Here is a 25,975-nt window from a genome sequence, read left to right on the forward strand (position 1 = left end):
TCACACTCAAACTTTCACCCTCTCATTCATCTCACTCTCCCACGCTCACCTTCCATTCATGGGCCGGTACAAACCGCCGCATCAGCAGATTAGCAGGAAAAGGGGGAGGCCCAAACCCACAGCAGCCCGTGAGCCGGTCCACTCTCCACTCTGCGGCTCTTTATTACTTCGCGTGCAGCGCAGATTGCATCTCGCTCTGCTCAAATCCCCTCTTTTATTCCAACACGCATCAGTTTTAGCTGAAAAAAGTAAGCTTGGCCGGCGAAAGGAAAAATGAACTAAATGCCTGTGAGGCTGCACTGGAGAAGGAGGGTCACAATCTGGTGGGGTCCTGATAGAATGATGCTCTATGGATGATTATACAGTACAGTACATGCACAGTATGAGCTTGATAGAAGCCTCATAAAGTCTAGATGAGTTCTGGTTTACAGATTGTGCCTGAACACAACCTTTAGTGTGACATTGTGCTATATGCGTCAACCGCTAATATGCAGTAACGCAGCAGGAAGCCATGTTCCCCCCCGGCAGTCCTGGTTCTCTGAAGCTGGAGGTTTTCAGGAAGCTGTGATGCTGCCTGACAAGCGAACGGAGTCACTCCTGCCCCACACTGAAATAACTCGTTCACCAGACTTGTAACCTTTTGGTTCCAGGACCCTGCCTCCACTCAGACGTCGTCCATCTGCGTTCCACCGACCACTGGCAGCTCTCATTAAGTGAATGGCTGATGCAGAAACCCCACCCTGTGCCCTGTGTGTAGGCCCAAAAGCCAGGTCACGCGCTTCAAGGTCAGGCGAGCTGACCGCTAAAGGTCACGGTGCCTGAACGGGTAAATGGGTTAATGTGTTTAGAGCTTAACACAATTAAGCACTTTGACTTTGAGGGCAGCTGTTCTGCCCACAAAATTAGCTTCAACTTTCAATAATAAACTAAATGATAAAACAACAAAAAAGTAAATTGATTATTTGTTGCCTCTTTGTCTGCAGGTGAAAACTTTTAACCAGTCCAGCAACTTCGCTAAAACCAGCTAACAGCTGGAAGATAACACGGCGAGGGTAAGTTGTGCTATGACAAGACGACGTGCAACACAAGACTGATGACGCTCGGTCCGTGAACCTCACACATGTAGCGGGCACGTGCGAGGTCTGCGCGCGGGACGCGGGGAGCGAGCGAGACCGCTGCAGCTATCTCGTGATGACACATTCCCGTCATACCGACGAAATGTTGCGCTGAATTAAAATAAGACGCGGGCTACTCTGGCGCGCGCGCGCGCGCGGGCGGGCGGGCGCACGCGCAAGCACGCACCGGCGCGCGCACAGGAGAGGGAAGAGATGTCGTGCAAAATGTGACTCTTCCCGCTGCTCGGGCTGAGATGAAGTCAAAGGCAGAGGGCAGAGTGTCTGTCTGAGAGCGGAGACGTCGTCTGGCCGGACCGGACCCGGACCGGACCCGGACCGGAGCCGGACAGAGGGTCACTGTGCTCGGACAGGACCGCTTCTCCGAGCAGCACCAGCCGGGCTGGATGTTGGAGGACGCCCGGAGCGGTGAATGCTGAGTGAGTGAGAACATGGCTTCTTCTCCGGTCACCCCAGCGTCGCTCGAGGGGGGGACACCTTCACCCACGGGGAACGAGGAGCCCGCGACCCGCCAGGTACACGGCTGACTCGGTAAACACAGACACGCGGCGGACCGGCCCCGAACATACGTCGTTTTCAGGGGCGTGCGTGCGATTTGACGGTGCACGCGCGCACAAACGCACAAGTTGAGGCATGTTATGACTCAGCATAACGGGATTTATAATTCGGCGTGCGTTAAAGGTCTGATATTAAACAACGTCGTGTCCTGCAAAAAGAAATAACAACAGCTGTTGTCAAAGTTAGCGTGTAAGTGTCACACATTCCAGTCAGAATGTGTTGTCACCACTGGGAAGTTGTGAAGTTGTTCTGTGTGTTTCCGTTCGGGCTCATTTGACACAGGTGGAAATAAACATGTCACCCCTCTCCTTGTCATCAGCCTGTCAGGCGCGCGCGCGTGGATGAGTCACAGCGTGTGTTCCCGTGAGATACTACTAAATACGCATTCATTCATTCATCACGCCTGTCTGTACATCAGCTGCGCGGTTGCGTCAGTTTGTGGGATGGCGAGGAGTCAAAGTGGATTCCGGACGTGCTGCTCGCACGTGGAGCTGCATCTGTTTTTCTGCAGACTCATGTTTAGACGTAAAGGTGTCCACGTCGGTCCACGGCGCCTTTGGGGCCAGTGCTCACGCACAGATCTGCCGGAGGAGAGGTTTCCTACGAGGCACAGCTGTGGCCTGTCAGTCTCCGAGGCGCAGACACTCAGTCACACGGTGCCTGCCGTTGGCTGCCGCCGGCGTTTTCCATTCAATAACAGTTGCACTATTTCCTCCGCGCACTCCAACTTAGCACAGCAGACGCCGATCGGTCGCTCGTAGGAGCAGACTGTGCGGCCTTTCAGTGCAGAATCCACTGTTTTCACGGGGCAGCTTCGTGGTTCCGAGGGTGGAATCCATCCAATCCACCCTCGTATCATGACGCCACCAGAACCAGCACCGTCCTGCCTTTTTATTAAACAGTAACAGAGTCTCGCGCAGCGTTTTGCTGTCGCGTCTACAGACGCACGTGCGTCCGCACCGACGGCGTCTCGGCTGATTGCGCGCTGCCGACACACTGTGCGTTGACAGAGGGAGGTGAAGAGCAGCATCACGGGTCCCTCAGCAATATGTCGCTATACTGCCATGTATTGACTATTGCCGTCAAGCGCAAAGGTTCTATAGGAGTTCAGTCACTTTAAAGGGATGTTTTTGAGCATGCGTGTTGGGATTATGTCTGCTTTTATAAACTAGGTTATTTGTGGTGTGGAAGAAAATCCTGCTGTTGTATATTAATGGCTGGTGCAGGAGGTTAGTACAATATACAGCTAAACGCCTTGAGGTTAGTCCAGATGCATTTTATGAATCTTAGTCAGGCTTTAATGTCGTCTCTTGATGGAGAAATCTCTGTTTTCGTCTAAAAGCAGAGGCCAGTTCCGGCCCGTAGCCGTCGTAGCCTGCCTCTGGATCGGTGACGGCGGAGGAAGGTGGTGACGGACGGGCACGAACATTCGGTTTGCCACCAGGTCTGCTCCTGCGGAGAAGGACATCTGCCACTCTGCTTATTTTCCGTCTCAGCCAAGGTCAGATAGGACCGCGGCGAATCAGGCGTTGGCAGCGCTGCTGGTGTGAGACACGGCGTAAACGGAGCGGCGAGGGCCAACGCATCAGTTGAACCTTGTTAACGTGATACTGACCAGAGCGCACATCAGGCTGCGGTTTGCGGCTTAGCCAGAGGTAGAGTACAACACGCTGTAGTGTAGCACAGGCAGAGTGAAATGGGTGCTAATAGACTCGATGCCATGTTGACATGTGAACGGATTCTCCCCAACGTCTTAGGTCCTGAACACGGAACTCCTTATGGGCTTCTGTACAGTTCCTCCTTTGACCTGCGTCGCACAGAGCCGCCCTGTGTGGGCTCTCAGCCGTGGAAAGACCTCCCAGCTTCCACCTGGGCAGGTGGTCGTGACTGGGGCTTTTGTGGGTGTGCGGACGTGAAACAAAGACCTGTTTATGGCCTGATGCCGTTTCCATGTTGGACGGTTGGGTACATACTGTATATCTGGACCCATAGAAAGGTTCGGTACTGTAACTTCAGGACCTTCTCACACACAAAGCAGATTTGTTTTTGTACGTCATGGTTCAGATTCTGTTTTGTAAAAAGATATAAAAACAGAGTACGAAACACTTGGTGCATGTCCCTTCTGTGTGTATTTGAACTATATAAGTTAACACAAATCAGTGGGATGTGGCCGCATTAGGTTGTGGTAAGGTCGTCAGAAATGAATGGGCTTCTCCTCTGCAGCCGCTGCCCAGCGTCCGCCTCTGTCTGTGTCTCCACCTTGTAGGACATGACTAAGTATTTTCCCAGCAGAGCAGATACAGGACTCAGATAATTGGGAGGAACGCTGGTGGTGGTGTCAATGTGTAGAGATGTGCTCAGAAACGTGTGTAATCTACACTCAGTGAGGTAGTTTTGTCATTTTACAACAGAAAATATTGAGTAGTCAAATAATATGATAAAAGATGAGCTAAGGACCCAAAGAAGGCCAACCTTCTTTTTTTTGTTAAAAGGGGGGTGATTCTGTACTTTTGTAAGTATCATGTGCTTGTAGGTATTCAATTAGAACAAATTGTATTAAAGCATTAGCATTTTCCCTGTGTCTGAGGCTTAAATGTTAATCCTGCAGTAGCTTTATCTGTGATTGCTCACTGGTTTATTGGCAGTATAGAAGGCATCGTAGCACACAGATGCGTGGCCCAGCTGGCAGCAGACGCACACCGAGCTCAGTTTGCTGGTGTTTAGTAGGTCCAGAGCTATCGACTTGTCCAGAGACGCAGCATCCGCTCTTCTCTCCATTATCTGATGAATATTTGTCTCATATTAGATTTCTGGCCTGTTCCTCACCTCGCACATTCTCTTTGTTGTTTCCTGCTTTGATCTCTTACTTTGCCGCCAGCAGAACTCTCTCTAGTCTCTTTCTCTTCTTCTCCTTTCTTCACCCCTCTAAATCCCATTATGTGTCTGTCCTGTGGGTACATTGGCTGATGACTAACCAACCAGTAGCTGTATTAAGTAGGAAGGAACCACCCAAAAGCATAATAATAATTATTTGGACTTTTTTCACATTGTAAATTCCAGGGTGAGAGATGGCGATGAATAGAATTCCTGTATTTAGTGTTTTGTTGGATCACATACTGTAACATATTAAAATGTTATTATATTCTGTATTTGAAATGACATCTTCCTCAGGCTCTGATGGGCGGGTCAACATTTAGCTGTGAGATACCTGCACTGTGTGAGAGCCACTTTCTGATCTGCATGTGAAGGCGCTGACAGCACATTTGCAATAGCGTAGGTTCATGGAGACTATTTAGTCTGTCCTGTGGGCACTGGGCTGTGGGCATGTGGGCATGTGTCACATTGTTTGGTGGCATGCCTTCAGCAGGCCTCCTGAGGTGGCTCGTAAGGTGTGTGTGTGTGTGTGTGTGTGTGTGTGTGTGTGTGTGTGTGTGTGTGTGTGTGTGTGTGTGTGTGTGTGTGTTCGTGTGTGTGTGTGTGTGTGTGTGTGTGTGAACGAGATCAAGCAGAACGTGAAGTGCAGCGAGGTGCAGCACGCTGCTGGACTCAAGGCTGCTTGTTGTGAATGTGTGTGAGCTGTCTGAATAGCAGTCAGTGTGTCCTGGGATGGTCAGTCTGAAGGAGACAAAGCCACCACTTGTGTTCCTCCGTCAAGGAGGTGGATTTTGGGGAGCTGCCCCCCTGCAAAAAAAGAAAAAACAACAGGCAATTTGATCAGACAGTGTCCTTTTATTTCTTTTAGTGTCTGTGGTGTCGTGTGGTGACCCTCTGGAGACCATGCATTGATCACTTGTCCTTTTCAGAGAACCAACTGTCTAAGTAAAAAGAATCAATCTGAACAATGTTGCCTCATTCAGTTTGTATGAACTAAGGAGATTTTAATCATCTGCATTGTTGAAATGATTAATGGGTTTGGATCATGGATCAAACGTATAATATTGAACGAGTCACTCACACAGAATCAGTCAAAGCAGCAGCTCCCCTCATTGTTATATCATGTCAACTACAAACTGTAACATGTATGTTTAATAATTATTGAATGTGAATGTCATCATGCACATGTTTTAATAGCAGCACATTGGAATAATACAAGCTTTTACTGTGACACTCTTCAGTGAAGAATCAGGTCTAAAGATACCTTGTATTCATGAGTCACCCCGAGATATTCAACATCCTGTGTATCTTGATAAACAGACCTATTTTGAAACGGAGTCTAAATTAAGGAATGACCAGTAAAAAGGTCAGTAGACGTAACTGTCCATTCATGCTTCCTTTACTGATTGTTGGTTCCTGAAACTACAGATACAAACAGAACCCACAGCTATTGTTGAATGATTGGTCCCATTAGTCGTTAGCATTCAGACTACAGTACTTTTTGGCTTGGGTATTTTCTCATCTTTCTTATTTTATACCTCTAATGGAAATGTTGGATTTATAGTTTTTTTTAGCCATGGGAGATGTAGTGTAGACTAAAACATCACTAAAAACACCATGTAGCCTTATTTTCCTTGTTCGTTTCACATGATTCTTATTGTGGTAACATGCACTTAATGTTTGTCTTTCAGTGCATCATCATGATTGAAATTTGAGACTGAGATATTTTAAACAACTCCTGTTAATTAGCCAAGACCTTGATATGAACAAACGTATTACCGAGAGGCCTTTCATTTGGTCGGTGAGCTTGACTAAATTTATCTGCAGGTATTTAAGGTCAAGATTCTATTATTCTAAAAGGTTGTGATTTTCAAATGATAAATGATTCAGGCATTTGATTATTTTGGCAAGACACGGTAGTTTTCAATCTGCTGGTGCACATGGGGGAACAGAAGAGGCCCAGACTGGATCCCTGGGGAACGCCACTTCAAACGCACTGTCAAAGCCTCCTTTGAGGATTCTACTGAATCCACGTGTTTAGTGCAAGTTAGCAACTGTCAGAACAGAGCTCTGAAATTATATTGACGTGAGGGGACATACTTTGATAACAACGCCAACAGTACAGTAGATCACATATCAAGTGCCCTCTTTCAGGCATTGTTCATTCTGCTGTCTAAAGAATTGTATCCATTCAAAATGCTAATAATTATATAAGAATAAGATTTCACTTTCAAATTGCCCTGTTTGACTTCATGCATCAGGATGTGTACTGCTTGTCAGAACAGTAATCATCAGCCTACAGTAGGTCCAGTTACATGTGCCAGTAAAAGAGCAAAAACACAGCTGGTTCTCTGCTGGTGGACAGACCATGGCTGTTGTGAAAAACATTTCTCTTTCGATGTTATTAGGAAATCCAGAAGATTTCAGGGCAAATTCAATAAGCAAAATGCACTGCATTATGTAGGCGATTTGTTTAATCATTGTGCTATTTGTGTTACCATAGTGGTAGTGAGTTAGTAGAAACATGCCCTGCCACTGTCCCTGACCCATCCGTTAACACTGCACCACTGCATCCCCTACGTACTCTGTGCTGCCGGTGATGTGGACCTTCATGTAAAGGTTGTTATGCTTCATAAGCCACAGGGTCTAATCCCTGATCATGATACTGTGTATGCTGTCCATCACTCGGTTTATCAATAACACTGACGGGAGCAGGTTGAAAAGGTTCAAGAATGGTTCCTTCCCGTGTCTGGGTGACAGTGGCAGCCTTACTCCTGGTGAATGGACCTGGACCCTTAGACATTTTTGAAATCCACTTTCTTCTTCCATTACACCGTGTTACATGATCTGTGCCAAATTGTGCTTGGAACCTGGAGTGGAATCAATCACCCTTGGATGCATTAACTCAAAGAAGGCACGTCAGGGTGGGGGAATACCCTGGCCGGCAGCTCCATTTGATGGATTACTGTAGCTCCATGCATGACACTCCCCTTACCCCATTGGGTGCTATAGAAATTAGATTAGCATTCTAGCACTGTTAAACCAGTGACCGGCTTCTAGCTCTGACACTGTATAGTTCTGAAACAGGTAGCTCAGGTTGTAACAAGATAAGGATAAGGACTGTGCTGGCTGCTGCATCCTCCTTTCATGGTTATGGGCCCGTGTTCCCTGTTGAAGATGTCCTGTAACACTGTTATGTAAATTAGATCAGTATTGAATGACTCATATCTGCACTGGATCGCCTTTTGCCAAACATCTGGAACATTGGCGGCATCAGTGCAGCGTCCTAGCCTGCTGCTGTGCCGCTCACTTTCTCTCCCGTCCTTCCCCCTTCGTGCGCTCAGAAGCTAATTTGAGGCCGTTTGTAGTTCCTCGAGGCCTTGTTGTGTTTATGTGTCTTTCTCGCCGCTTGCGTTAAATCAGCTCAGACGTGCTCCTTCGTCTCTGTGCAGCTCTGGTTCAGTTGCTGCTTTGGTCCGACTGCTGTAATGGTTGGGACGTCTCTCCAGAAGCTAATTAACGTGCATGTTCTCGTGTGCGTGCTTGTTTGCTCCTAACAGCCTCTGGCCGTTCTACACAAATACATCTTAGTCCAATAAAACACATGCAATGCAATTAGACTCAAAAATGACTAGATCACAACCTACGGACTGTGCTGTTCAGCTTATGCACTTATACTATGACATGGCACAGAGCGTGTCCGTGAGCATGTTTGTGTGTTTCTTTACCTGTGTGACTCCTGGCTACTTTGCAGAGTGTGAGCAGTTCCCACCCGCTGTTCACTGTCCTAGTTCCAGTAATGTGTTATTAATCTGTGCAGTGCTGATGATGCTGCAGGGTGGTGTTGTTAACTTGTCTTCATGATGGACTTCGTATGTGTGTTAACAAATTTCCAAATACCTCATACTGTACTTGTGGGCCTGATCATTGGACTTGGTTTGGGTCTTTGCCCAAAGAGACAGATTGTTGGGTGAGATGACCACACGTTGGTCATTGCTGCTTCCTCCTCTCTGCTTCTTCTCCTCATTTTTGGCATTTTCGTACATGGGTGGAGAGACGACTTAAGCTGTTTACTGTGTTACATGTGTAGAGCACAATTAGGTGTGTTCAGTTTGGGGTCATGCTTTTCAAAAAATTGGAAATTCAAACCATATGTCTTCTTGTTTCTCTCATTCTTTGCTATCATTCACTCTGGGAATGGGTTGGAAAGAAAACACTGTTATTGTTGTGTTGCAACCATGCTGCATGCAGGGCATTAATTTTTTTTATATCTGTTTAGAGGAAGTCAAATGTGTGCTCTGGTTGAATTGGAACCATCAAAAAGTCTACATGCGGCTGCAATTGAAGTATGTGAGACACTGGGGAGAATGATGCATCGCTGCCACAAAAGACAAAAACTCATTAACTGGATGCAATTAGATCTTCACCCTGATGCACTAAACAAAAATGTAAAACAGGAAGACAGACAAGTTGATACTCCCTCAGAGCATTGGCCTGCATCAAGCTGCTGCAGTAACACTCCACACTTTTACCCTTCAGAGCCTTCAATGAATGCAGCTGCAGTAATCCTGAAACATCGGAGGCACCAGAGCTTCATCTGCCAGGAATGTGTCTATCTTCTGAGCTGAGTCATGAATAGCAAACGGTACGGTAGATTTAGGAAACAGATAATTGTGTTGATCCAGGCTGGATTTGTTCCTTCAGAAGGTATTTGTGTGAATCCAAGAAAAGAATCTTGGCTCATGAAGGTAGGATTTTATCCTGCAGTTAGTCTTTTACACCACACCTGTAAAGAACAGGCTTATAAACCTTGTAAACCACTTGTAAACCTGGTGGCCAACGTACGGGTTACAGGTGCAGCTGGTCTGGATGTGAGGACACAGCGACTCCCTGATGGTGTTTCTGTCTGACCTCATGTTACCTCAGCGCATGCAGAGTAAATGGGCTTTCCAGCCGTGTTGGGGTGTGATGCTGTGCGAGGAGACGAAGCTGTGGGTGCTGCCCCACTCATCCAGTCTGCTGTCATCACCTTATCATCACGCTCAGAGCTGGGTCACATGCACGCTGATTAATATCACCCATTAATAGCACGGTGTTTCTTTATGAAAATAGAAATGACTGTGGAACACCAGAAGTGTGTGTTTCAAAATGGCTGCCATCCCTGAATGCGTCAACAAACTTAAAGGGTTAAAGTCACAGCATCAGCAAAGTCACCGGGACGTAAACATGGGCTTTCTGCCTCAATTTCCCGGCCAGGCTTATCGTTTTGTATGACGGTGACATTACTATGCGTTATATAACTTACAGCTGCTTTGTTTTTCTCTGATGTTCCCGTTCCTCGCTCCTCTGCAGCTTTATTTTTAGTTTTTGAAGCTCCCGTTGCTCCTGTGATGACTAAAGGAGGGAACAAACCTTCAGCACATCACGTTATCGCTCTCCTTGTTTTCGGCGTCATTGGGAGTGATTTGACACATAGCCGAAAGATTTGTACAGGTTAGAGTGACATAATAAAGTATGCATGAATGTAGTCATACATATTTTGTTTTGCTGTGTGAAAATATTTAGAAAAGAAATGGAATATTTAAAAAGCAACACTCAAAAATAGCATTGCACTTCTTTTGCTATGTCTCCTTCACATTCGTGGTGTAAGATACCATAAGCAGAATGTCGGCAGGAGACGTCTTCTCCCCAGAGGAAGGTGCCCTTGTTTTTACTTCAAATAGGGAGAAAACTCTTAAATTCTAAAAATAAAGAGGAGAAATGTATGCCGCAGCAGGGCCTTGCTCCTTTTAGTCTTGTGGCAGCTGACACATCATAACTGAAGGTTGAGCCTTCAGCGGACAAATGGGATCTGCTGATCCTGATCATAATGGAACCATGACATTCAGGAGTTTAGATTAAACATGCAAAGAGCAGCATTAGGTCCAGCTAAAAGCTTCATCTCACCATTAACTGACTGATTCGCCTTTAGACTTTTTTACTTTCACTTTTTTTTTGCTTTTAGAATTGTTTTAATCATATGTTGTTGAACCCATGTTCTCTATCCTCCTTCCGTCGCCTTTTGTTATGTCATATTTTTGTAACTTAATTTAATCACCATATCTTAAATCACCATCATCCATCAAATGTGTTCTACGCCAGTGGCATAAATGAGAACATTTATCCACACTTACACTTGGCACTTGATATTGTTGTACTCATTTTACTCAACATGTGTTATGTATGAGGTTGATCCCAAAAGTAAGGTCTCCAATTTTTTAGAAATCCAAATAACCATTTATTTTCTATAATATTTACATAATAAAATTAAGTTGTTGTTGTGGTTTAGGACATTTACAGCCAGTGTAGCTATGAGTTTAGTTCAGTTATGATTCAAAGAGCAGCTGGAAAAAGGAGTGACAGGCTGTAAACAAGTCACCAAACATGGACATAAAAAGTCTGACATTTAAAGTAATCTCATTCTCGCTGTTACAGTAGGTGTAAATAACAGCGAGGGAAGTGACGGGACCATGAATGCTTTCACTTCCTTTCATTAAAAGCAGATGAAAAACAGATTCTTTGTCCCAGGAGCTGAACTGAATAACGTTTTTGTTTGGAGCCTCTCTTCCCGTTTTTCTGAATGGCGCGAAGGCTCCATCTATCATGTCAGCAAAGTGAAAGCTGCGAGAGACAAGGGCTGAAAGAACTCCTGTGACCTTTGACCTCTTTATTTATACTACTGTTTTATTCTCTGTGTCACGGTGTATTAAGTGCCAAAAGCCCCTTGAAGTGACAGAAAGTAGCGACTGTGATAAACGCATACTCCTGTGTGTGTGTGTGTGTGTGTGTGTGTGTGTGTGTGTGTGTGTGTGTGTGTGTGTGTGTGTGTGTGTGTGTGTGTGTGTGTGTGTGTGTGTGTGTGTGTGTGTGTGTGTGTGTGTGTGTGTGTGTGTGTGTGTTGCTGTTGCCTGCTCACTTGGTGGTTGCCATGGTTGCGTACAGTATAAGTCACTCCCATGAACAAAGGCCAAGTTAGGAAGTCTGTTATTTATCTGCTACCTTGCATTGAACTGAATGAAAATAGACAGTAACGTGGTAACACGTGCTGTAGCATCACAGACACAGCTGTGATGAACCTGTGGTCGTTGAGTTTCATTGCTCGCTCGGTTCCGGAGCAGATTGTGTGCAGCAGAGCTACAGAAAGCGCTGGAAGGGAAGATTCTCGACGCGTCAGTCAGCACCTTCTTTCTCCTTAAATTTTTGCTGCCTTTCCGTATTCACACAGTATTAAGACGGTGGCACACAGATAGCGGTGGCTTCCAGCTTCTCTGTGCGACGAGCCTGATGCACGGTCCCAGAGCAACTAACTTTATTAACTGTACGCTGGGGAAATAATGTAATGGAGCTGACAGCATCAGGGAAACATGTAAAATAATGTTACTGAATTAAAGGAAATGTTGTTTCATCTTTGGCTTAATTTGCATTAAAACGTGGGATGTGTGTAGGGACCAGTGTTCCCAGACAGTCGCTGCATCGGTTCATTGTTATTTAGCCACGAGGTTTGTAACGTCCCTTTCATAATGGACATTTGCCTCGGAACATGCTCATTTTTCCCGTTTGATGAGGCAACGTGCTGAATTATACATTCTGATCGGTGCGGGGAGTCTGCCCTCGGTAATCTCTGAACCGCAGCGTGATGTGGGATCATTAACGAGAGGAAGCGCGTTGTGAAGGCACAGTTCATGAACAGACACGCGTGCGTTTGGTCAGTGTGGTTGGACTTCATGAAACCGAGTCCATGACGATGCGCTGGTTCAAAGACACAACCTCTACTTCCTGCAAGAAAACTGAATTGTAGAAAATACATTTAGTAAGTAAGTGTGAGCACTTTTTCAACCTAATAAATGCCTTTATGAGATTTATTTTCTCACCCTGGGCTGTGTCCTAATGTAAAATTCTACCCTCCAGCGCCATTATTCCCTTAAAGCAGTGCAGCTCTGAGCACTTAGCCCATCAAGCTCTGCTCACACTCACACTCTCCACTTCCCCACTGGCTCTTGATTACATTTACAAATGCTATCGAAGCCTCTCACTCCCTCCAGTGATATGCTGTAAAATGAAACTGAATCACATTTGAGTATCTGGGAACTTGTCTGTTTAGCTCAAAATGCCCAAATTCCTACTGTACCTTTACAATCACTTCCTCTGTTGGAGACTTACTTTGAACGTGTGACCATGTGACTCTCCTCCTGCTGTAATATATGAAAGCTGGTGCATGTATTTAAAGATTCGTGGCCTCAGGCTCAGCAACGTTGTACTTTGCATTGACCTTTCAATGTTATTCTCTGCCATCATGTTCTAGATCCTGTGCAAGTAGTGAAGAGTTTTTTTTTTGCGATTACAGTGTATGTGCAACATGGCGAGCCTTAGGACCCTTAAGTTACTGTGTTGATTGTAAAGGCTGTTTTTTTTACAGACTCCAGGGCTTGTTTGCTCTGAGATGATGCAGCATCATTTGTTCTTGTCACAAACAGAATTTGCATTCTCTGTATTGAGTTAGTGTGTCTCAAGAGGCTCCGGCGGCACCAGGCTGCCCTGTCTGACAGGAAGCAGACTCTGAGCACATCGTGCCTCACTTAATGTAACCAGTAGCAACCGGACTCAGACTCCGGGAGGCTGAGACTTTTAGGATTATTGGTTTATTTGAGGTGGACTTGGCTTATGTAAGAAAATCAAATCTGAGTCTCCACACTGAAAGCCTGATCTTCACATCACATGTTGATGCTCAGCAGGCTCAGAGGGGATACAGAACAATCCCTAACGAGCTTGGACCCCATCAATCCACTGCACTGCTTCACTCACTGTGCCATCCAGTGTTCGCTAGCTATTGGGTGCATCCGATCGATTAGTCAGGCTCCAGAGGTTAGCCATGTCAAATCAGGATTATTCTGTGTTTTTTTTATTAGCGTAGTGCATCTGTGACAGTTCAGGGCCGCCTGGCTCTTTGTGAAAAATCACTGAATCGAGAACAATCAATTGTGAATCTTTGATGAAGCGGGCCTCTGTCATCTGTTGGGATGTGTGTGCTAGCTTGACTATTCATAATTGATAGGGTGGTAAATACCCTGGTGACCTTAGGCCAGCGGGGAGCCGTACTGGTACAGAGCGCTGCACAGCTCCAGGTACCACCTAACACCCATTCAGTAATGTAAGGCACCGCTCCATCATGTGAAAGTCCAAAGACAGTTGATGTGATGTTCTCTGTGTCTATATTCTTTTATCTCACTCATCTCCTTACTCTGTCGCCTTCCAATAATAATTCACAATGTCCTGAAGTGACTATTAGTGGCTCGGGGCCACTAATAGAGACTGCGTTATAAATGTGCATGATATGTAATCAATGAAGTATGAGGTCTTTATCAATGGCAGGTTCTATTGTTAAGAACTGAGTGTAATTCTTTAAATGAAGGAACTTAAAGTTGAAGAGGGGGAATCTTCCAGACGTAGCTGCGTTCATGTGACCTCTGAGTTGCGTGACACCAGCTCTGCACCAGCTGATGCCACTCGCACACGCCTGAGCGAGCCGCTCCTGTGTGTTCACGCTGTCGGCCGGGTTATTTCTGTCACCTGCTCTTGTGAGTGTGACATGTTACTGTGTCCTGTGACCTTCTGTGTAAGTGAGTGTGAGAGAAGTGAGAAGGTCAGGAGACCAGGACTCAGCATTATGCAGGCTGCGCTCTGATTTACGCTTCCTTTGGGACTGTGTAATATCTCACAGCATCCTCATGAGGGCGCCATGCACCAGTTTAATTATTTTGGCGAGGTACAGTGAATGAAAGAATGAACTGATGTGTACTCACAAGCGTATGATTTAATGAGTCAGAATTATCGATGTGAAAAATTACAACTAATAAAAGAGATTAGGTTTGTTCATTTATTGCTTAGTAACATGAACTATATGAACTGAAACCTTGATTAATAATGTGAACTAACTGCATGGATGTTCATGAACAATTTTGGTTGGAGCTGAATTTTGGTTTCATAAAAAGCATAAAAAGCTGTGGATTGATTTGGGACCATAGTGGCCACGGTTCCACTTAAACCATAGTTGTGTGTATGACAGAGGGTATAATCTAATCTAATGTAATATAATAATAACATATAATATGTAATATTAGGGTCAGTGTGATTAGTAGCAGTAGGCCAAAGCATTTCTAAGACTCTGGTATCTGCCAGGAAGTGACTTTGATAAATGAACACACTTCCTTATTTGCATTTCTTGTTACTTGCACTTGTAAAATTGTGATTAAAGATTCCTGAAGGAACTGACTCACCATCAGACCGTGTGACGAGTAAAGCGGGAAGGAGGGAAGAAACACAGTGAATTCGCTCTTTTGGAGCCGTCATCCTGCACGTTCATCCATGTGCAGTGCGACCACGTCTGTGTATGTGTGGCCTCTATGGATTCATGAATCGTGGAATGAGAGCATGCGCCTTTGTCGTCTCCCCATCAGCCCCGCCTCCAGGCCTTCGTCTCCATCGGTATGTCACTCTGTAGGATTGCCCCGTTGCCCTGACAACAGACAGACTTTTAGGCGTGGGTTACTTTGGAGACGCAACAGATGAGGGTTACCCGCCGGATAGCTTCAGCGCCACCTGTACATGTAAAATCTGATTTCACAAATAAATACAAATAAATACATGCATCATATTTGTATCACAGTCCAGTGGTAACATTTCAAGGCAGACAGTAGTGCAGCCCCCACAGAGAACACACAAGCCTGCTGTAAGCGAGCAGCGGCGTAAAACCTTGTCCCGTCTCGCTGTTTAAGATCACGGTGCTGTCGTTTCTGTGCCCAGTGGCCTGTGATGATGGGCTCCGCCCACGACTGTCACGTTCAGCAGCCCGACAGACGGAGGCCGGAGCGGCGATGCAGGATGAGAGTGGGTGGAAGGAAGGAGAGGGAGAAGGATTTACAGCACAGCTTTTATCACATGTTTGCATGTAATCATACAATAATATATTTTCTTAGTAAGGTATAAAATCTAGCACACTCTTTCCCTACAGATGTTACAGTAGCTCAGATACACAGTACAGTTTCTCTCCACACTCAGTTGTTTTGCTTCTGCTTTGATATAGAAACATGTACATCAAGTAATTGCTGGGACAGGATCAAGTTGAGTCAAACAAATGTTTTACCTAAAGACCCTTTGTTTTGGAGGTAGTTTGTGACTACATCATCTAATTCTAACATCACACAGCTGTAGATCAATCACATTAAAAACCATATACATACAGTAATATTAAGGATAGTCATTGTAGCCAGGGCTGTTATAAAAGACTCCTTCGAATCACATCTACATTTTCAGTATTAACCTTCGGATGAGCACCCGGTGACGTCTGCTGTGTTAAGATGATGTGGTCTCGACCTGTAATGTCCAGCTAAAGGCTCCGTTCTTGCTCTACACTAAAACAGTTACTTGAAAGTAAATGTATCATTACTGAAGGCCACTGGCTCTAATTGGACTGTATTGCATTTGACTCAGTCTGGAAAAAACACTTCCTCTGATTGAAGAGCAGAAAGCAGGTGCTGCTCTACTTACAGTACACAGGCCTGTGCTCCTCAGCAGGTAATTATGAGGCCAGAGGGATTTGGAAATGATGGCGATGCCTTTGGGGAATATCTTCGTCTTCTTTCATTTCTCCTTCGCCCTTCATCGCTTTTTTCCCGTGTCTTTCCTTTTTCTCCTTTCACTGCTTTCATCCTTCTGCCTTCTCCGTTCTTCCTGTCCTTTGTCTGATTTCTCCCCTTTTCATTTCCTGCCTACTGTACCTCTAACATCAGGCCTCTTTTGATCTCCAACATTGAAAACCAGCATCAACACTAGGCCATCAATAGCATCTGTATGGTTGCTATGGTTACTCACTTAGTTACAATTACTATAGCAACACTGTTTGAGAGGGAGGAAGTGGCTCAGCTGGTGACCAGGTGGAGACACAGAACACGCAGTGCATAGATAGTACACTATAAGACTGGACCAATGCAGACAGGTTTTCCTCTCCACCAAAATAAAAGCATATCAAACACAGTTTACTGATGCATTTTGAACTTGACTAAACATACATTTGAATGGGAGACTTAAAACTGCTTCATTGGTCCATTGGGATATGACACAAAGAGGCAAAAACTTTGTGGCACTTGAATCTGAATCTGAACTGACTTCTTCATCTTCTCTGAGATGCAGCAGACCATGGCTGATGACCCTGACCATGACCCTGCAGCATCAGTCGTGGTTGACTGTGTCAAGAGGCTGGATCACATGGACTGTGGCGATGCCGTGGATCAGCCAGTTGGTCCAATCAATTCTTCATAGTGGCTTTTTTTAGCTCCCACCCCTGATCAGCTCATCGACAGCTGCCAATAGTCACAACAAACCACAGCTGATGCTGACAGACATCAGCTGCTGTTTACAGCTGTCACAGGTAAAATACTGTAACTACCACACTGAGTTTTAGTTCTGTGTTGTCCATAACAATGTAGACAGTTCAGTAAACCAGAGTGAATGTAATGTGAAGGGTTTAGGTTTTAGCACCAGATTAGCTTAGCCACACTAGACGGCGGGATGGGATGGAGGCGTGTGTGTGGACGGGCTCTGGATCAGTCTGTCTCGTCTCTCCCAGACTTTGGTGGCACCAGAGACATTGACTTGTGATGCCCTCAAACTAGTATTTACTGTATCTCTTCTTTGCCCCCCCCCCCACTTCATTTTTCCTTCCACTGATCCCCACCACACCCGCCATCTCACCTCCCCACCTCTCCCCCTTTATAAAATATTCAGAGAGCCTGGCGCTTGGCCAGATGCCTCCTCGCTCCCTGCCAGGCAGGCGGCCAGCTGACGGGGCACGTGGCCCACTGAGGGGCTGCGAAGGGCGGCTTGGCCTTTAAAACGCACAGAAGGGCGGCCGCTGTGTCGTTTCTACAGGTCCCACTGAAAATAACCCTGAATGAGCTGAAACGTACCTCTAGGGAGCGTTGGGGTGATAGCTAGCAGGCCTGTTACTGCCTTTAGATGCTCTGTACAGCAGCTAATCCACACTCGTGCATAATGAGGGTCGCTCCTGAGAAACGAATCCTTGGCCCAGAATCATGCAGATGAACGGTTCCCACCTCAAACATCATCAGGTCTGTACAGAGATACACGCATCCTCATTTAATGATGGAATTAAAGCAGCATGAAGCCCCTCTTTGTGTGTTGCTTGATGTGGTCTCTGCTCGCTCTTCTTTGCCTGTCAGTTAAGATTTGTCTGCAGCTCTCAGTAAAATGTGTCTACAAATGTACGTCTTAACGTCAAGGTTCTCAGGGCTCAGAGCTGTTTGCTGCTAAATCACTTTGATTGCACTGGGAGGCCTTTATGTGCGTGTGGGAGGCGTTTGTCACTGTGGAATGTGTGTGTGTGTGTGCGTGCATGTGTGCAGGCTTCATCCATCACATCCTACTGGAAGTGGTGTCAGGCTAAAGTCAGTGAGGCCTCTGTGTGCATGTGTGCGTCCAGAGTTTGTCTGGGAAACTGTCTGAAAAGGCTTTTTCTTCCTCGGGTCATAGAGTGAAGATTCCTGGTTTCTTCTTTGCGGTTCATGTAATCGAAGGGGAACAAAGCGTCCCTTTGTCCTGACATTCACGCACACCAAACACACTTCAGCTGAGCTTCATCAGTTAAGCAGAACGTCAGATGGTTCCGCAGGGCTGTAGTTTGAAACCCTGGCGCAGAGAGCTTTCAAAGAGATGTTTCAGATTATTTAGACGTTTAGAAGACACATAAATATGAGAAGAAGGCAAAGGTCACCTGCTATCTTATCTGCTCTGTGCACATGTTGACTCTTGCCGTCATCAGCCCTTTCCTGTCCATTTTAAGTTACGTAACATTGTCTCTCAGACAGTTTTCTGTCTCCAGTGAAATTCTGCTGAAGAACCAGTTTCTTCGTAGTCATTAAGCGTCATAAGTAAACATGGTTTCAGATATTCTTTTAAAGGTGGGAAGTCATTTACAGTATGGATAGAATGATGGGACGCAAACACAGCCTTGGTTACTGGAGAGAACCGTTCTGTTCTGTCCGACTGCATAAACCCACTGGTTCTGTAGGTCTGCATCCGCCTGCAAACGTCCGCCATAGGAAACTAAGCATTAACGGCTGCCGGCGTCTTGTTAGGAAACCGACGTGTCGCTTGCACAAACTTAACGTCGCTGTTAAATTTTAACGGCGCTTCCGAAACCGCGCTCGCAACAACAGGGCCGCAGAATGTTTCTGCGGTTGATGGAGAATGCAAGTGGCCGTTCTGGGAATCTCTCCAGCGGCCAGTGATGCAAAGTCGTTTGACCGGTGAGGGTTGAAGTGATGCTACTGAGCCTTTCGACTCATGCTCAATATTAATAGTTGGAGGATCTAAACAAACCCTTTTTTACAGCTTTCCCACAAACACTACTTGTGGATTGTTCCCCTGGTTGAGGTGCCCGTCCTGATGTAATGCAGTGTTTCCCTTCCCCTGGAACGTCTCCGTGTAAAGTCTGCTACACAGACACATTTTTTTTGTGGGTTTCTGTTACAGTGGTTTGTGTGAGTGTTAAAAAATATCCCTGGAAGGATCAGTTCAGGAGGAGTGTGAGTGTCAATTAGGAACATGATAGGAAAATGCTGTGAAAAAGAATAAGTATATTGTTCTGCCTTTTTTTCCTGTGTAGCGTTTGCTTGTTAGTGTTTGAGCGCGAACGCGTTCAGATCCGCGATGGAGAACGGCAGCTTTTATTTTTAAGGGGAAGCTGCTCCGACCCGCTGCCGTGCGGATCTCATAGCCAGAGGCCATCATTAAGATACAGGCAATCAAAGGAGCTCCGCGCTCCAAGGAGGGGCGTGTGGATACGCGTGGATTTAAGACCTGGCCGCCTTCAGACAACAAAAGGCTGACGAGCGCTGTGGCTTTGCTGCGTGTGTCTGGCTGTGTAATCCTCACTGGGTGACGGTTATCCACTGAATTTATACTAGAGGGGTCCAGCCATGCTGGCTTCAGTTTCACAGTTGAGTAGGGAACCAAAGAAAATGAGGCTCTGCTTTTAAGGCTTTGTCTCTTTAGTATTGTGGAGTTTTTGAAAAAGCAATTATCACACCACCAAAGCAGTGGGGTTAGATCCAGTTCAGTTCATTTATATGGCACTAATTCACCACGAAAGTCACCTCAAGGCACAAATATAGTCTCAAACATCTTATTGTGAAGTAAAGTGAGACTTTATCAATCTTTATATAAATGAAGTGAATTAATAGTAATTAGTAAAACAATGGACACACTTCTAACTACAACCTATTGTACAGTATGTTGGTTTAGTGCAGTGACTGTGAAGATGATAGTGTTTTAGCACTTTGTGTGGTTGACACCATGAAACCTTCAGTCTAATTCAAATGACAGAGAGAGATTCATATTTTGCCTTGGTTTGAATCACACGTCAGTATTTGATGGGATATTTGAGCTGTCAGTTCTGTTTTGCTCGCAGCAATTCTAATCATTGCTCCTTTTGACCTTAAGCATAACCTCGCTTTGACCTTGAACCGAGTCACTTTCATGAATTATGGGGTGGAGACTAGGTTTTTGGTGCCCGCAAGGCAGGTCCCCCTAAATGTCCCCGTAGTGTTAGTAGTGCACCGTGTGTGTGTGTGTGTGTGTGTGTGTGTGTGTGTGTGTGTGTGTGTGTGTGTGTGTGTGTTTGTGTGTGTTTGTGTGTGTGTGTGTGTGTGTGTGTGTGTGTGTGTGTGTGTGTGTACGCATGCAGCGTCTACTGTGCTTCGACCAGTGATGTTTCCAGATAAACACTGGTGGCAGCTGCTGCCATGGTAACGCCATTGTACACCCTCCCCCCCTCCCCTTCCTTCCCCCCCTCCCCTCCCCTACTCTTCTCTCCTCCTCCACCCCGACCACTCCCCCCCCCCACACCCCGCCTGGCTCGGCGCTCGGCACAGCCAGAGATTGAGGACCAGTGAGGAGAGAGGTCGGCTCGCTCCGTTTCACTGTGAGGACGAGGGGACAGAAAGGAGACGAGCAAACGGGAAGTAAACAGGAGTGGAGCGTGCGCGCGTTGTGGGGACAGGATGAGTGAGGACAACCACTCCCACTACAGGCTGGACCCCAGCGATCGCCTCAATGGGCTGGGGCAGCGGAGAAAGAGACCCAAGAAGGTAAATGAACAGATGAAGGGGCCACATGGAGCAGAGAGTGAGGGGTGTGAGCGGCCCGGAGCTGAAGGGGAGGGGGGGGCAACAGGGTCCGATTCCCGCCCAGCACCAGAGCCAGGGCTGGGCTGGAGGAGATGGAGATGAGCAGGTGGAGGGCAACACAACGAGTGAGGGTTTGTGTGGACTTTGTGGCCACAGATGGCGTTCAGTCCTTTTTCTACCTTCCATCCAGGAGTAAAGCTCCTTCTCGGCGGGTTTCCGCCTTTTGTTTTCCAGTGGCTTTCTCCGCTGCTCCCTGTGTCCATTGTGCTCCCTAGATTCTCCCTCGGCTCTGCTCTCGGTGAAGTGTTGTTGTTGTGAGCGGCTCTAGGTAGTGAGTAGTAGGGGGAGGCTCCTCTCACATGTTGACAGGGTGGGTCCCTGCTACGCTCTTTGTGTGCCTGATGCCGTGGACGTCGAGTCGCGTGAACATCATGCTGCTGATCCCATAGTGTCACGTCCTGGGATGTGTCCCTTTGACGCGCTGATTGATTTCGGCAGCAGGTTATTGTGTTATTTTGGCACCCAGCGCCACGAGCTCAGCCTCGTCACTCTGCGTGTCGACCAAGGCACGGATGAAAATGATGGTTGATGGTTGAGCTTTTGTTGCAATACCCCAGAAATCCACCGTGACGCCTAAATACAAGACTATTTATGTGATTAAAATAAAAACCTAAACAGTCAATATTTGATTCAATGTGATGTGAGCCGGAACAAACCTAAAACGCTGATACCAGTCAAACCAATAATGAGCATCGATTGATCTGATTATTGATTATTGAAACATTTTGAGCCCATGCAGCATATTGGTAGTCTTTGGAGGGGAATGAAGGAATGGTTTCATTGTTGTGATTAAATAATTTCAACTGGTAAATATTCTGCTCTGAGATACAGGCGAGATACACAGAAATACAATTTGCCAGTAACTGTAAACACCAGGCAGCATCGAATGGATGCTCTGGTCTCTTTAAAGTCACTGAGGAGTCACCGCCAGATATGATTTATTTACCCGAAAAAAGGAACATGCAGGAATTCTAGTCTGTGTTCCTTGTGAAACGTGGAAAGAAAATGAAATAAGTTCATTAGTCCCGTTCTCCTGAAGGGCAACCGGGTTAACAGATGACAAATAGGTTGGCTGCTGGACTTTGTTGTTGTGTGGAAGCGGTTCATTACCTCTGTGATCAGTGACTGTGCAGCCTGTTGTTTCTGTGGTCGTCTCTCTCATACAGTATGTGACATACAGTCGTTCCCCTCAGGACAGAAGGCCGATCAGCCTTATTGCATTTCAGTGGGCTCCATGTGTGTGAGTTTATTCTCTGATGAGTCTTTGCTTTAGCCCCTGAGGAAGAAGTGGGCTTTGCTCACCTGGTGTTTCTTGGCTGCTGCTTCAGATCCGCTGCTAACTTGCTCTTTTGGCAGTGACACATTTTAAGCCGTGCTTCCTTTTGGCAGTGAAAGTGTGAGATTTATTTTTTTATTTTTTTTATTTTGAAGGCATTTTCTAACTGTTCTTGTCTAATTAGTTCTGCTCACAAATGCTAAGCATCCCTTCATGAACAAGTACTGAATAATAACCACTTACCAAAACGATAGGACGAAAACCCAACGATTAGCTTGTGACCACATCTCTGTTTGCATTAGGCCTCCTGCTGAGTCACATGAGCTTCTTTGTGTGGACAGAGTTTCCAGAAACCCGTAAAACACTACAGAGAGTCCTAACATGTACCTTAGCTTATCAATAATCAATTGATTAATTGATGTGACCTGATACAGCACAATGTCAGCTTCAGTCAGATTTACAGCTACAATATGTTGCATGTAATTTATGGCATCAATAGTTATGCGACGTCACAGTTTACTTTACTAGAACAGAGAAAGAGAGAAAGGCAATAACGCAGGAAAGGCAGGTGTTTGTCTAGATAATGCTGAGCCTACAGAGATCCTACAGAGGCAAAGCAGGGGGCCATTCAATCAATGGATGAATTATTGATGCGCCCGCGCCCCACGTGCTTCGACAGGCACACTGTAACACAAACGCACACCCTGCCGATGACCTATGGGACCCGATCTCTGCTGTGCACAGGGCCATCGACGCGCAGTGAGTGTGTGTGCTTCTGCAATCCATCACACACACACACACACACACACACACACACACACACACACACACACACACACACACACACACTCTGGCTGATGTGTGCAGCCGGCTGAAGGCTTGTGTTCTTGGCGCTTTCATGAAAGCACTAAGCACTTTAATCTTCCGCCGCCTCAATTAAAACTCTAACCCTCACACTGATCCAAAGAGCGCTTGAAACAGGCCCGCCCGTGTCGACTGTGCTCAGTCCCAGTCCGTTTCCCTCAAGGTGACAGAGGCTCGGGCCTTGATGGAGATGCGGGTTTCATTTTCTGATGAGCACAGGGAGGTTTCAGGTTCAAGGCTCTCGCTCCTGTTTGGAAAAGACGGATGGGTGTTTAGTTTCAGGGAGCCGAGCGGTTGAGGGTTTTCTGCTCCTGTGACTCAGCTGATGCTCTTTTAAGCGCGGAGTCGCATTGAGCCGAACGGCGACGCCGACTTTGCAGCTCCAGTCCCATTCTACAGCTTTTAAGGTTGGGCATCTTGAGTGAGCGCGCCGCCGCAGATTGCTTCACAGTAATGTTAAGTCTGTTTGAAGGCTGACTTCAGTCAGCAGTAAATAACTGTGATTCAGGAAACTGAATTAAAATACTTGGGTTTTGAATCTGTTAAATAGCAAAAGACTGAAGAGGAAAGAAGTTTCCTCTGGAATCTCTTCAGATTGGACCCGCTCCCAGATGCAGGTCCGTAAACGGCTCATGACTCATCGTTGATCAGTAGTTGATCAAAGCCCATTTCCTGTGCATCCCCACACTAGCACCCACTCACAGGCAGACATTCAAACCCCTTCCACAGCACACCCCACAACAGTGAAGCACCTCACGAGGCCTCCTGTAAATGAGGAACAGAGCTATTATCGCACATGCAGAAATAACTGAGCTGTGCGAGCTGCGTGTTTTGCACTCGCCTGGTTTCCCTTCTACACTGAAATAACATTTTACAGTAGAACCGCTGAGATAGAATCACTTCCTGTGAATTCTCCGGCCGTAACCCACTCTGATCCAAGAGCCCGTCAGTCAAATGTGACACCTGCCACCGCCACTGTATCATTTAGCCTGAGAGGAATCGTTAGGTGCAGAAAGGCCTCCTCCTCTGTAACTCCCACCGTCTCCTGCAGGTCAAATCATCAGCGTGAGCAGGTGCAGGACCCGGCCCCAGCAAGACAAACAACTGGACTCAAAATCGGAGGTCTTGGCCTCCACAGACAGAGGCAGAGTGAGTCAGTTCTAACAGGAGGATTGCTATCGACCGGCGTGTCACAGCCACTGGGTTCTGCTGTCTGCTCCTATTTGTCTGGAAACTACTCCGAGGGTAAAGAGGAAGCATCCAGCCCGTGTAGTTGCTCCAGTGACGGTTCACACGGTGACGCAGCTCAAAACAAGACACGGGGACATTTTGTGTTTTCGGACGCTTCAACCAAATGATGAGGGTCGTCTCAGTTGATTAGAGCCGCGGTGATGCGCAAACACCCAAAAGACTGATGTCTCACAGCATCAGCTGTTTTGAACCACTGAAGTATGCTTTTAGCTTCTGTGTGTAGTCATGAGTAAGATTTGATGAGTGTGTGTGTGTGTGTGTGTGTGTCAGTTCAACCACAGACTGATTCCTTGACTTATCAGTAGGAAACAAACAAAAAATAGTCTTCTGCAGATCTGGTTAAAGGGAATGTAGTGTGTGTGTGTGTGTGTGTGTGTGTGTGTGTGTGTGTGTGTGTGTGTGTGTGTGTGTGTGTGTGTGTGTGTGTGTGTGTGTGTGTGTGTGTGTGTGTGTGTGTGTGTGTGTGTGTGTGTGTGTGTGTGTGTGTGTGCGACCCTTCCATGCTGGCTTTTTTTTTGGACACCAAACTACGACACAGATGGTCTGTAAGAATGACATGCTGATGTCGCCATGACGACCAAGAGCCACGACGCCAAAAGAGAAACCTTTAGCACAAAACATGTGAGGTGACAACAGCATCCTCCCACATCCCAAGTTCGTCTCTCTCACCGTATTTCAGACGTTTACCTGGTCAGGATTTCGTTCCCTTCATTTCCCGACCTGGCAGGTTTTGCCGGTCTGCCGCCGTTCACCGGGCGTCGGGCTCACATTAGCGCCGCGATGATGCGATGATGCGTAGTGACAGGTCTGAACGGCAGAGTGCTCAGTCTAACACTGAGCGGTTTCCTGTCTCCTTTATTGATCCGCGGCTCCATCCATTAAAAATGAGCTTCTCCGGCCCATACGATGCAGGTGCTGGAGCCCACCTGAGGGGTCCAGCCGGTTCTGGACTCAAGATCAGGCAAACGCATGGTGTGTGAGCTGGGCTTGGTCTGACAGTGTGAGACTGTAATTGCAGATTTGCTGTTTGGCAAGGGGTAAGTCAGTAGGTGAGGAGAGGGGGAGGAATCCTTTGTTTGATCGTTCTACCGCTGTGGGGACGCACACAGAGGGATGAGGTGAGCACCGCACTCGATGTGGCCTTGATCCAGCGTGATTAAAACACACTGTGCAACCTTTGCATTTCAAAGTCCAGACAGGTGTGTGTGTCCGTGTGTGTGATATCACACTCCTCCCTCCACGGCGTCTCAAACGGACGCAAGGAAAGCTGGCCGACCTTTTAGATTGAGTGTACGCATTCATTTATTTAAGACCAAAACAGCAGAATGGAGAAGAATCCCGCCCGTCAACCTGTGATGGCTTGAAAGCAATAAGCTCCGGTCCTGCTGGTGTTTTTCTCTTTATTACTCGTTCTGTCGCTTACTCTAAATCTTCTCACTAATCTCTCAGCTGCTGCATGATGGAAAAGAATTACTGGACCGGCTCCAGTCCTCCCTCCGAAGAGATTAATTTCCTCGCGTGGATTTTGAAGGTGATGCTGTGGTGGTGATGACAACACACTTCCAGACTGCTCTGAGCGTCATATCATCCACCTGACTTTGCGTTGCGCTGGCTTCATGTTACGGCGCGCGGCGTCTGGGGAGTTGCGCCGCTTCGCTGCCGCACTGTGTTTGGCAGACGGCTGCATCCCATTTTCATCTCTGATGCTCGGCCTTCAG

General features: G+C 46.6%; 1 protein-coding gene across 2 annotated transcripts in view; it reads left to right on the forward strand.

The window, feature by feature from the left end:
- The first annotated feature begins 1,265 nt into the window (after positions 1-1,265).
- ank2b (ankyrin 2b, neuronal) overlaps positions 1,266-25,975 on the forward strand; it is a 93,108-nt gene continuing 68,398 nt past the window's right edge. Inside the window, exon 1 of one of the 2 annotated variants that reach the window (XM_055506840.1) lies at positions 1,266-1,648. In XM_055506840.1, coding sequence (XP_055362815.1) covers positions 1,565-1,648 — 84 coding nt within the window. In that variant the 5' untranslated portion in view covers positions 1,266-1,564. Of the gene's footprint in view, positions 1,649-20,556; positions 20,768-25,975 lie in introns of those variants that run through there. The other variant, XM_055506839.1, reaches the window with a different exon arrangement.

Source organism: Betta splendens, chromosome 2 (assembly GCF_900634795.4).
Source record: "Betta splendens chromosome 2, fBetSpl5.4, whole genome shotgun sequence".
Classification (NCBI taxonomy): Eukaryota; Metazoa; Chordata; class Actinopteri; order Anabantiformes; family Osphronemidae; genus Betta; species Betta splendens.